The sequence below is a fragment of the Leptidea sinapis genome, chromosome 21 (genome assembly GCF_905404315.1).
Source record: "Leptidea sinapis chromosome 21, ilLepSina1.1, whole genome shotgun sequence".
In the NCBI taxonomy this organism is placed as follows: domain Eukaryota; kingdom Metazoa; phylum Arthropoda; class Insecta; order Lepidoptera; family Pieridae; genus Leptidea; species Leptidea sinapis.
In genome coordinates, this window is record NC_066285.1 from 8814288 (window position 1) to 8827520 (window position 13233).

General features: G+C 33.5%; 1 protein-coding gene and 1 pseudogene across 1 annotated transcript; both read left to right on the forward strand.

Annotated features, from left to right (window-relative positions):
- Positions 1-493: 493 nt before the first annotated feature.
- LOC126970669 (protein yellow-like) lies at positions 494-11520 on the forward strand (annotated as a pseudogene).
- A 119-nt stretch (positions 11521-11639) lies between these two features.
- Positions 11640-12212, forward strand: LOC126970724 (protein yellow-like). Its single transcript, XM_050816817.1, has one exon. It carries the CDS (start codon positions 11640-11642, stop codon positions 12210-12212), a length of 573 nt encoding a protein of 190 aa, XP_050672774.1.
- The last annotated feature ends 1021 nt before the right edge of the window (positions 12213-13233 follow it).

Consider the following 13233-nt stretch of genomic DNA (forward strand, 5'->3'; position numbering starts at 1 on the left):
ACAGAAACACAGTAATTTTTACACATTACTGCTTCACGGCAGAAATAGCCGCCGTTGTGGTACCCATAATCTAGCCGGTTTCCTGTGCAACGGAGAGGAACAGAGGTGCACTGGAAAAGGTAACGCTTTAACGTAACCATGAATGAAACTATAAGTTAAACTCACTAAAAAACGATAAGTATATTTATAAATCTTTGACACCGATCCGAAAGAGATAAGATTATAATCGAATAAATTTAAATCTAATTACTTTAACTTCAGCATTTAGCTATAGTCTGTCTCGCTTTGATTTGGGCGTTTTAAAAAAGTGAAAATTTTTAATTAAATGACGTGACATTCATAAGTTTCCATTCTTTATTATTAGCATAATGAAGATATTATTATGCAACACGTAGCAAGTGTTTGTACGGTTGCCCTGTATAGGGGAATTGGAAGGAGAATACGGTAACTTTTATAAAGCTGAGGATAGATCGGAGTTCTTTAGTTCATTTCGAACCGCTCTGGTTAGCAATTTACTCTTGCTTCCAATAACAATGTACGTAAATAAATCAAATTGAGACTTATTATTATTAATAAAAACGAATATTATTATCCGTAGATATGCTGTAACTCCTTGAGTATTATTTTTTAATATCTAATACAATGAAAAAAAGGCTTATCGCCTGTAAATCTTTTGTGTGTCTTCTTTTATCATCTAGTTCTTAGTAATTAGGTTAAGATAATTTTTTACTGTTTGTATAATCTGGCATTATACAGTCTGTGCTAAATCTTATATGATATTTTTCAACGTCAATCAAAGATTGTGTAAATTATTGTATTTTTTTTTGTTTTTCAGTGTTGAAGATGTTAGGGCGTCTATTCGTTTTAGTTGTCTCCATAACGTCTGTTTTGGGAGCGAATAAGCTTCGGCAGGTATATTCCTGGAATGCCCTGGACTGGAATTATCCTGATCCTTTCATGAAGCAACGAGATTTGCAAAGTGGTGCTCTGGATCCGAAAAACGCACTTCCTGTTGGCATTGAGAGATGGAGAAACAAACTATTTGTTAGTGTTCCTAGATGGCGTTCGGGTGAGTGCTATATTTATGTAATAATTAAGTTCTTTTAGAGTATCTAATCCAAGGAGTATTACCTAGAATCGTATTAATAGGCCTCTTTCTGTTCGTTTCCTGTCTGTCAGTGGACTGTATCTCATAACTTGCAATAGGTAGACAGTTATTATTTTAAATAATATGTATATTACCAGTAAAACAAAATAATTACAAGTAAACTAAGATTTTTTTCATTTAATTTCAAGGAGGCCTTATCAAGCAATAATTCCCGTTGGAAGCATTGTATATATCTTACGGATTCGACTTATCGAATTGTAGAAATGTTTTAATCTTATAATTTAACTGGGAACAAATTTTTAGCGTGAAGTAAATAAAAAATTTAATGTAAGCGCATAAGTGATGTAGGTTATAACGATGCCATTGCTCGATTGCATGACAAAAAAATAGATAAAAGTTTAAAAAGTATAAACCCTATCATATTCAATTTCGAAGTAAAATATATTGAAATAAAAACTTGTCGATTAGCTTTAAACACTAGTCAAGAAAGAGTCGGAAACATAATACAAATAATACCTTCGTACAAGATAATAAAATAATACTATTAATTATTTTTGTCAAAGATACAAAAGATAATAAAGATATATAAAAGAGGGTGCTATTACAAAATGTAAAAGGCAATCTTGGTTTTTATTTTTAATTATTACTACAGCGGCAAAAGTAATATAGTTAGTAGAAATAGCTGCCTGAAAGACAGCCACATAAGAAAAAAAGATTAGAGCTCTCAAAAACACACTTGTATAGTCTCAAGACACCGTGACACCTAAGCCTTAACAAATAACTTCGTTTTCTTTGATTTTTTCCACTTTTAATCACGTCAAATAGAAAATGTTTAATATCAAACATACACAAAGCTTCTGGCAAGACACACTTAGCAAAAAGCACTTATTTTAACGAAAGGGCATCATTAAATAAATAACATGAAAACAATTTAATGTGAAATAATTGTCATAAGATGGATTGATTACACTTACCCACTCGCTATTGCCCTACATCTGACATTAATAACACTCTGAACGCATGCACGCAATTTCTCACCGAAGGAAATTGTTCTGCCATTCGCAAAAAGAACATGTCATTTTAAATATACACACACACTTCTAAATCATAATCCCAAATGATGAAACTAAGCAAATCGTAACTATGGAAATATTTTTGAATAATTTAAAACTTGTATGTCGTTTCTAAAATAATATTGAGTCGTGTCAGTATCCCACAGTCTTCACAAATACCGCGGCGCTAAGACCTCCGAATCGTAATGTTGCACCATGTATTTTAATCTGGTGCAATTTTTTATGTAGCGTAGCAAAAAATTCAAGGCTTGGATTAGATCTCTGTAATCACCATTGAGTTAATAATAGTTACATTCGTTAAATTACCTGTAATATAACTTTCAGATGCTCAATTATAAAACAATAAAGATTATGTTAGTACCTAGTTAACTTCGAATACTGCAGTTTCTTTAGGTTTGATATTACTAGCTTGATAGGGAAATTTGATTTGATACCATTAAATCACATACTCCTACATAAACTTTATATTTATAAGCAATTCCTTAATAAATTAAATATCACAGACAGGTTTGAAGAAGAAGCGGTTGATATAATATTTATCTGACCTACATTCGCTAGGATTTTGGTTTTTGTATGATGCATTCAACTTTCTTATGTATTTCGTTATTGGGGTCATGAAATTAATTAAAGTCTTATTTACATTTGGCTTTGCATGTACGGATTTTTTGTGTTTTTGGACTTCACATTAATATTTGGACAACCAACTCGCAATGCAAAATGAAGTGCCAATAGTAATAGAACTGAATCTTTTGGACGAGCTTATCAAAATCTAAATTTGTGTCTGAATATAAATCAACGAATGTCTTGTATAAGCCCGATATGGATCAGATAAAATACTTCTGAAATATTTGTAACAAAATAATCCTCGATTGATTCATATACAACTGAATCCGAGTTCGAATAGGTAATTAATGATTTTACAAAATTACAGATACCTATCCAAAAATTTAGTTCTTAACTAATATTGTTTACATATTTAATGTTATTATACTATTACACATAGAAACAAATAATACAGATGAAATATTCACTAATTGCCAAATGGGTTAACCTTCACATGAAAAAGAACGAAATCTTATTTAAAATCAGACCGAAAACAAGCTAATTAAAATTGTAGACCGAAACTCATACTTCAGTATAATTAATATTACGCCAAGCCAAACTCAGTTACTTGATAATTGGTCGATCATCATCTGATTATAGTTTATGTCCAAGAAAAGAGAGGCCTGACATAGATACATTACTACACTGGACGTAACATTAATCATCACCATCAACAGTAATCTAAGCAGTTAGTAATTATATTTGATTGAAGATACATGAGTGTTGCAATTTTGACATCAATGCGACACTTATTTAGCTCGTTGCACTTAAGGCTTAGGCTTCACTACGGCTTAAACGCCGCGTTGTTTCGACGTGTAAGTAAGTTTTTGTATTGGTAATTTTCATTTAAGCTCTCATAGATGTTTCATAATTATTATTGTATAATTTCTCAGTAGGATTTCTGAAATGTTAATACTTGATTTTTAAGTACGACTATTGAGCTAATGGATCAAATATTTGCTTTAACTGCTTCTTTATCTGTTTCAAAGCATTACAGCAGCAATACAAACTGCGCTCTTGAAATCCAAGATCTTTGAATGTCGTGGTTTTTAATCGTAGTGAGTGCGTCTCAAGTTGTGTCGCGCTAATTACAGGAAAATACTGTAGTGCAACCTAAGCCTTAATGAGTCATGTTGTAACGAAACTCTTGCTTGAAGTGATCATTAAACTATCGATCTTGCCCGTGCAAAAGAGTTAGTATTATTTTCTCTTGGTAACTATTTTCAACAAAAAACGATATTTTGAAGTTCATTTTGCCATGCTACATTGAAGACCCATGGTTAGTGTCTCTGAATACTGATCTAGGGGTTTTGGGTTCGCATCCCATTAAATACAAACCTTTTTTATCACAATAAGGGACAAGACGAACAGGACATTCAGCTCAAAATAATTGATACTGGGCGGCACTACAATTGCGCTCGTCTCCTGGACATATAAGATGTTAAGTCTCGTTTGCCCAGTAATTTCTCTAGCTTCGGCGCCCTTCAGTACGAAACACTATACTGTTATTTACATTATAGTGTTATATTTATAATGCTTACACATTACTGCTTCACGGCAAAAATAGGCGCCGTTGTGGTACCCATAATCTAGCTGGCATCCTGTGCAAAGGAGCCTCCCACATTTAAATGATTGTTTTTTTTTTTCAAATTATGTATTTTTATGTTTACATGTTAAGGGTATATTGTATTAAATATATCATATTCGTGTACCCTTACTACATTAACATTAAAATATCAAATCTAATTTTATATTATTAATTAATATTGAAATACAATAGTATTTGGCGTCTATATTTAATTTCTATAGACATTGCAACGAATTTCTCGTAACAAGAATAAATTAATTTATGTCAAATCAATTTCCGTTTGTAAAAATGATTAATTATCATGTCAAGTTAATTATAATCATTAATGGACTAATTATCAATTATAAAATGTATTTAGTCGCCAGTCAGGATGTAGCGAATAAGAAACCACTTAAATTACAAAAATGATATTTTTATAAACGCATATATTTTTTATAAAATCATTAACATCTTGACTTGCTTTTGAATATATTCTTGATAATGTATGTTCATAGGCACATAAGTGAATTCATAACCATAATGTTAACACCAGGAACAGACATAACCTTATAATGCCTACTACTCGGCTAAGTCGAGTTAGTAAGTCTTTTGTTATGCGATGTATATGCTTTTACAACAAGATCCCAGAAAATGTTAAAACAAAAGTATTACTTTACTCAAAAGAATTGTTAAAAAACGTTTGTACGTGGTAATGGTTACTATAACATAAATGACTTTCTTAATGATACCATAGATTGGGAATGCTCCATTCCGCCGCCCTCAGGCTATTAAATAATAAGTTTAATAATTGTACAATATTACTTTGTAAGCATATTTTTTTGATGAAAAAAAAAGCCGGCGGAGTCTGTTGCATTCTTCTCAGGTCTGAGGCATTCGTTTTGGAATGGGTGGTAGTTTTTGACATTCAATAAGTGATGTCAAATCCTATTTTGAATAAAAATATTTGAATTTGAATATAAAATATTATCTTTTAATTTTTTACCAATATGCTAGTCTAGAATTTATACTTTATGAAATTTAACGTTACTTACGTCTTTTATAAGTCTTACAAAACAATATTGTATAACTGTTATAAATCCCAAGAACAAACATTATTAATACACTAACTTGTTCTGCTTTTAAGCTTTCAGCATAAATTAAAATGATTACACAAAAATAGTTTTTATCTTAATGAGATTCAATTGAGAGATTGAAAGAAGAATTAAATATAACATCAAACTATGTAACAATAAAAATGAGGTGAACCTTTATTTATAACCTGACTGAATATAAATTAACTGTTAAATGTGTTTCGGTCTGAAGGGCGCCGTAGCTAGTGAAGTTACCGGGCAAATGAGACTTAACATCTTGTGTCTCAAGGTGACGAGCGCAGTAATTGTAGTGCCGCTCAGAATTTTTGGAATTTTCAAAAATCCTGAGTGGAACGTCATGCTCGTCTCATTCCTTATTTTCTTAAAAATATTGCTTGATAAGTTTCTGAGGTTTGCACCATACATAACTTTTTGAACCACCCGCTCAGAAAATTGAAAATTTTCAAGGAAGTTATTAGTTTTACCCCGTTTTACAAAAATCGAATGCTCATCAGATCTAGCCGGTCCGAGGTCCTAAGAAGTTTCCCTGACTACTCTCGCGACAGTATCACTATGCCTGGTTTAACCGATTTCATCGCGGTTGACACCATTCGAAAGAGCTTGGCCAAACTAAGATTTTAAATATAATTTGGACCGATTCAGACCGGTTTTGGTATGGTAGACTTTGAGATATCCCAAAAAAAGTGAAAGTTGAAAAGTGGTTTTTGGAATAACTCTGAAACGGCTTTAACGATTGATTCCAAAACTCATCAGCTCTAAACCTTGAAACGTCAATCGCAGCTTATCCAGTCAAAATTGGTTGATTCGTTATAGAGATATCGTGAACGAAAGAAAACCGAATAAAGTGTTTTTTGCAATATCTACGAAACTCTTAGTTTGATCAATTAAAACTTACAGATAAATGAGTTCCACTTATAAAACTGTGTTGAATGCCGCCAACTGCGTGGAAATCATTCAAAAATTTCAAAAAATAGTCTTTTATTAAACTTTCGTCAGACTTTTTCCTTTAGCCAGAGTTTATTATTTATTTCTTTGAATTTTTTACGCAAAGAGTCTCCACCAAACCGTCCTGAATCTCGACCACGAGAGAGGCCCGAATTAGCTTCGGGGTCCTGAAAATCCGCGTATAGCCCACGTTCCATTAAAACCTTTTAATATTTGTGTTTGTCAGTCTCTCTGGTTTTCTCAAAACGACTACATAGAATCAGTCTATAGTGAAGGCCCTGTGGCCATACTACACAACTTTTTCTTTTTAAAATTGAACTTTTTTATATTGGAGGGCAAGTGGCTGAACTTATGGAAAGTAAGAACCGATTATTTCGTATATGCATGTTAATGCAAAATACAAAATAAGGCTTGAGCTACATCTTCAAGTAAAAAAAAACTGGTAATTGTAGAGACTGCCTATAGAAGTGAAAACTTAGAACTTTTATTATTAAAATTTGAAATATCATAATGTTGAAATGGAATTAATATCAAATTATTTTCAAAACATATTTTAAATAATATAATTAATCAAACAAAAAACACAATTTCAAGAACACTTACAAGATAAACACAGGACTAATGTTGCACAATACGTCAGCTGTATAGCAACAGATATACCGCTATAACCACTTCAGTGACGCGAACTCACGAGATCTCACCCATTGAAAAAGTGTATAATATTTATTTATTTTCATTTAATTATTTATCTGTCGCCTGCGCCAGTCATGTCATTTCGGTGACGTGAACCCATAAGAATGTACCCTACCAAAAAGTGCCCAGCGCGGCTAAGGAAGTTTTCGCTTCACAAAACCCAATAAATTTATAACATTGAATGTGATAGGGGCATTGATCTATACAATCTATAATAGGCAGTCACTACTCTCCATACTCGTTGTATTAAATTTCATATTAAGTTAACATTTTTCCTGCAATTTGTTTCCACGTGCAATCTAATTGTGCTACGTAGTGAAATCAGCCACGCCCGAGTTCCTTTTAACAAAAATTAACATTTTCAAGATTTTCAACTGTCAAGGTTAACTCTAAACTTTTTTTTTGGACGTTTTCACAACTGTCATAGTCTATCTAGGCGTATAAATTATTATTCATGTTAGATAATACATTTTTTTTTTGTGGTTCAATTTGATTAGATATTTTATTATTTAATATAATATGTATTAATAATATTACTATTTATTTCGGCCAACGATCAGCGTAGCTATCCAGCGCAGAAATGCTAGCAGGATTCTTCCACGAAATGATAGTTTTAATTTTATGTAGTCATTTGGTATTGTAAATATGGTGTAAAAATTGTAAGATATATTGTATTTTGAATAAAAAAGATACACGTGTTTTCATACGATGGGCTAGTTAATGTATTTACTTAAAACATATAATAGTTTTAATATTCATATTGTCACTATAAGATGTTTGAAGGTTAGCTAATTACGTTATAACTTAATACAGAAGTAAGTAAGTAATTAAGTAAAGACTAAATAATTTGACCGACTTGAGTTGCGAGACTTGGTTTTTTTTACAAGTATATTTTTGATGGCATTATATTATACGCAAATAAAGTTGCAGGGCACAACTATAAGATAACAACTGAAAGACCAGGTCATAAAAGTATAAATAAAACTCTACAGCATCATAAAAACATAGTTATCAAACATGAAAATGTCTCCGAATCTTTCCAAGAAATTGCTCCAAATATGTTATTACTTATCATAATATGATGAAATTACTAGAATATTAGTATTTGGCACTGCACAAATTACAAATATTAATATCGGTGTTAAATAATTTATAACATGGGTGCAGCATAAATTATGTTAAGCACGTAGCCCCACTTAGTTCATAGAACCGTAAAACATGTTTGACCTGAATAAAACTACGAAATTATTAAATTCACTTAGATTCCATAAAATTTACCCTGCTGACTTGTTTTTATTATTTATTGAGATAGTCACACCACAACACATCATTATACAATTAAAATTTTAGCAAGTACACAAGGGATAGTACAATACGACATGTCTTTACAGGTGTAAACAACATTTACAATAGTGTGAAAAGAATAACAAAGTTGAACAACTAAACATAGCAAAATTAAAGAAATGAAGAGTTAAAAAAAATGATGATAAAAATTGCTTAAATACATTTCTATTATACAAAAGAGATTTATAAAATATACCACAATACAATATTTTACTTCTAAGATTTAACTTACATAACAAAGATCCTAATATTTTAATGCAGTAGGTTTTAAATTTATTGATATTAACCATAATGTGAAAAATATCTAAATATTACCATATTTTGAAGTGATATCATTATAAAAGCTCATAATTCTGTTTAAGAGGGCGTTTTTACCTTTATTAGTTCTGCTGATTGTTGGGCTGAAAATATTATTGATAGGGAATCTTGGTCTATTTCTAGGGACTGTAAGGTAAACATTTATAAGACATTCTGGGGATATGATTCTACCATGTATAATTTTATGTAAAGTTGACACATCAGTTATTTTTCATCTTAACTTCAACGATTTCATATTGAAATGGTCCAGTCTTGTTTTATAGTCTGCACGATAGGGGCAGGTTTTGTCTTTAAAAGCTAGAAAGCGAGTGAAATTACGTTGAATATGCTTTAATCTTTCAATATGGCTTTTATATTGGGGATTCCAAACCGGTGAAACGTATTCACGTGCACTTCGTACCAAAGCATTGTATAGACGCACAATTGCAAATGGATTTCTGAAATCTTTGCAAGTACATTTAATAAAACCCAGCATTTTCCAAGACTTAAGGATGATGTTATTCTTATGAATAATAAAATTTAGTCTTTGTCTATAACTATACCAAGAACAGGAACTAATGATGCCTGTTCCAAAGGAACATTATTAACGACGCAAGATGATACAGTCTCAGTTCTATTTCTAGTGATCATGATATGTACACATTTTTACGGACTTAATCAATTTATTTATTTACATTACACCAGTTGCAAATATTATCCAGGTCAGTTTGAAGAAGTCTTATGTCATTCTGAGACTTTATTTCTTTATACATTTTTAAGTCGTCTGCGAACATAGAACATTTGCTAGATGTTATTTGATCCAAAATATCATTAAAAAGAACAGGACCAAGAAGTGAGCCCTGAGGAACACATAATTTAGAAAAAAAGTTATGTGAAGTGTAACCCTTTGCAGCGATCTTCTGCCTGCTGTCTTTTAAATAAGATTGTAATAAATTACCCTAATCTATTCAATTCAACCTCAAAATAGATTACTTTAAATGTTAACTGTGTTATTACAAAAAAGTTAAATATATGTGTATTTCAACAATCTTTAGACATTGCCTATATTTAAACACGAGTCGAGGCTTGTCTAAGTTGTGTCTAACGGATAGATCATTATTATACGGAAGATTTAGATTATATGATGACAGATAGATGACAGCTGTCAAAAATTGCGTTGCCTCCCTTCATTTGTTCCTGTATGAGTATACATTTAAGTTAATATGTAAGCTTGAATTTAGTGTATGTGTAAGGATGCTTCGTGAGAACGATGGTCGTTTTGAAAGAATAGTTAACTTTGTACTGTTTTTATTATTGATATTAAAGTTCAATATATTTTTTACAGGTATACCCGCAACTCTAAATTATATAGAACTGGATGCTCCATATGAAACTTCACCAAAACTAACTCCGTATCCAAGTTTTGAAGGCAACGCGCTTGGTGATTGTGAGAATGGTCTTACCACTGTGTACAGGATTAAAGCTGATAGGTGCGACCGTCTGTGGGTGTTGGACGTTGGTACTTATGGCTATGGTAAGCTTACAAATATAATTTGTACCAAAATTAATGAAAGATGCAGGACTCGAACCCGCGTCTTTCGGGTTCCGTCCGAGCAATTTTACCAACTGAGTCAACTGTCAGAGAGACGCATTGACCTTAGGTTGTATATTTAATCAATCCATTCATTTAAATTTGTATATTTAATCCCCGAATTGAGAGATATGACTTAAAAAATATCACTGTTTTTTTTATGGAATAGGAGGACAAACGAGCGTACGGGTCACCTGTTGTTAAGTGATCACCGCCGCCCACACTCTCTTGCAACACCAGAGGAATCACAGGAGCGTTGCCGGCCTTTAAGAAAGGTGTACGCGCTTAAATTTTTCTTATGAAAATAAGGGATGAGACGAGCAGGACGTTCAGGTGATGGTAATTGATACGCCCTGCCTATTACCATGCAGTGTCAGGATTCTTGAAAAACTCCAAAAATTCTTAGCGGCACTTGTCTTACTTACTTTCTTATCTCGTCACCTTGAGACATAAAATGTTAAGTATCATTTGCCCAGTAATTTCACTAGCTAAGGCGCCCTTCAGACCGAAATACAAAAATGATTACACATTATTGCTTCGCGGCAGAAATAGACGCCGTTGTGGTATATAATCATCTAGCCGGCATCCTGTGCAAGGGAGCCTCCTACTGGTAACTTGTGATAATTAATAAGTTTTCAAGACTGCGCATCTCATATCTCAAAGTGACGAGCGCAAATGTCGCTCTCAATTTTGGATTCAATCTACCACATATTGATTGGTCAATGAACAAGATGTGAGATCTGTACTTGTCCGCACATAAAATATCGCAATTCAAGTTTTAATTTTTCGATTTCTTCCAGATCCAAATGTCACTAACGTATGCCCGTATTCACTCAATGTTTATGACCTAAACACGAACCGCAGAATACGTAAATACGTATTTCGACCAGAAGACATTGTTTCTACGACCTTCATCGCCAATATAGCACTCGACGAGGGCAGTAGCTGTGAGGACACCTTCGCTTATTTCTCGGACGAACTCGGCTACGGTCTTATTGCCTACTCCTGGGAGCAAAACAAATCTTGGAGATTCAGCCACAGCTACTTTATGCCTGATCCATTGGTTGGTGATTTCAATATCGCTGGTCTCAACTTCCAATGGGGATCAGAAGGAATTTTCGGTATTTCCGCATCTGCCGTTGGTCCAGATGGTTATAGAACATTGTATTTTAGTCCTCTTTCAAGTTATACAGAGTTTGCAGTATCAACACGCATTCTAAGAGATGAAACTAAAGTTGAGGGTTCTTACAAAGACTTTAGAGTGGTGGGATCTCGAGGACCAGATACGCACACTACGGCAAAAGTCATGGATGAATCCGGTATCCAACTTTACAGTTTAATAGACCAGAATGCAATTGGCTGCTGGAATACACGTCTACCATTAAAACCACAAAATACTGCTATAGCGGATAAAGATGACGTAGGTCTTGTTTTTCCAAGTGACGTTAAGATTGATCGCGGTGGAAACGTCTGGGTTATGTCTGACCGGATGGCTGTATTTTTGGAGTCAGAATTGGATTACAGTGACATCAACTTCAGAGTCTACACTGGACAGTTAGATACCCTGACTAAAGGAACAGTGTGTGAGGCTCCTCAGCTTAAAAAAGTGAATACTATACCGTACCAGGATCCTAATCCGCCACAGGTCTTTCAGAATTATGAAAATCTACCCCGTAATCCACAACAAATTACTCTAGTTGGATTGCCTTCACCGTATAATCCCCAATTCGGTTCATTAGATACTCAAAATGTTATACCGAGAGTCCAAAATCAAGCAGTAAGCCGAGTACGTAATCCCCAATCCTATATCATCTCTGCAACACGACCCCCAATAAGCCGAGGACCCTGGTGGGTGAAAGATTACCAGGTTTATGAATAGATTATCTGTAGTTTGATAGATTTTTCACTTCTAATAAATCTGATCATAAAGAATATATTTCCCACGGTTAAGACTAGGTAGTATAATAAATTTGTATATAATATATTATATTTCAACGAACACAGGTAGTAAATAGTACATAATATGCTATGGAACAGTCAAAGTCTCTATGGCACTACTACTGCTGTGTAAATAGTATTTAAGATTTTGTGCAATGTCTACGTTCTTTTTAGTGGCTATGTAAGAAATACTTGCTGCAAAATACCGCAGTGTCTGAAATCGAAGGTTTTCAACCAGTGTATGTTGCCAGTGATGACTTACGGTACGCAGACGTGGTCGCTAACTATGGGCCTGATGAGAAAGCACATGGTTGCTCAGAGGGCAATTGAAAGGGCTATGCTCAGGATTTCCCTGCGAGATCAAATCAGAAATCCCAAATGATTGGGAAACTGAAGTGGCAGTGGGCAGAGCACATAGTTCGATGGACAAATGGCCGTTGGGGCAGTAAAGTCCTCGAATGGCGACCACGTACCGGAAGACGCAGTATTGGTAGGCCCCCCACAAGATGGACCGTCTGGAATACGTTGGATGAGGGCAGCGCAGGACCGATCGTCGGGAAGATCTTTGGGGGAGGCCTTTGTCCAGCAGTGAACGTCTTCCGGTTGATGATGAATCGCTGCAAGGATCTAACATCATAAATTGTTATCCCCATGTTTACCTATCTAAAATGTCAGAAAGGGTTCTACACAAGTCTGCTTAGATAGCGTAATAATATATCGTTAATTTAGCTTTAGTATGGACATGTCATGGATCTGTTTTATTTGTAGACACTGCTACACCTTGGACACCCTATTTCATTCATTGATCTATTTTATGTACCTTTTGTACTACACAAAAACTTCAGTGTAATATTTTTTAAGTATAATATTTCGCTTCTAGATTAATATAATGTAGCTTCATAGGAAATATCCACCAAAATATCGATATTACTAATTATTAATCATTTTACGTTACGACCCTA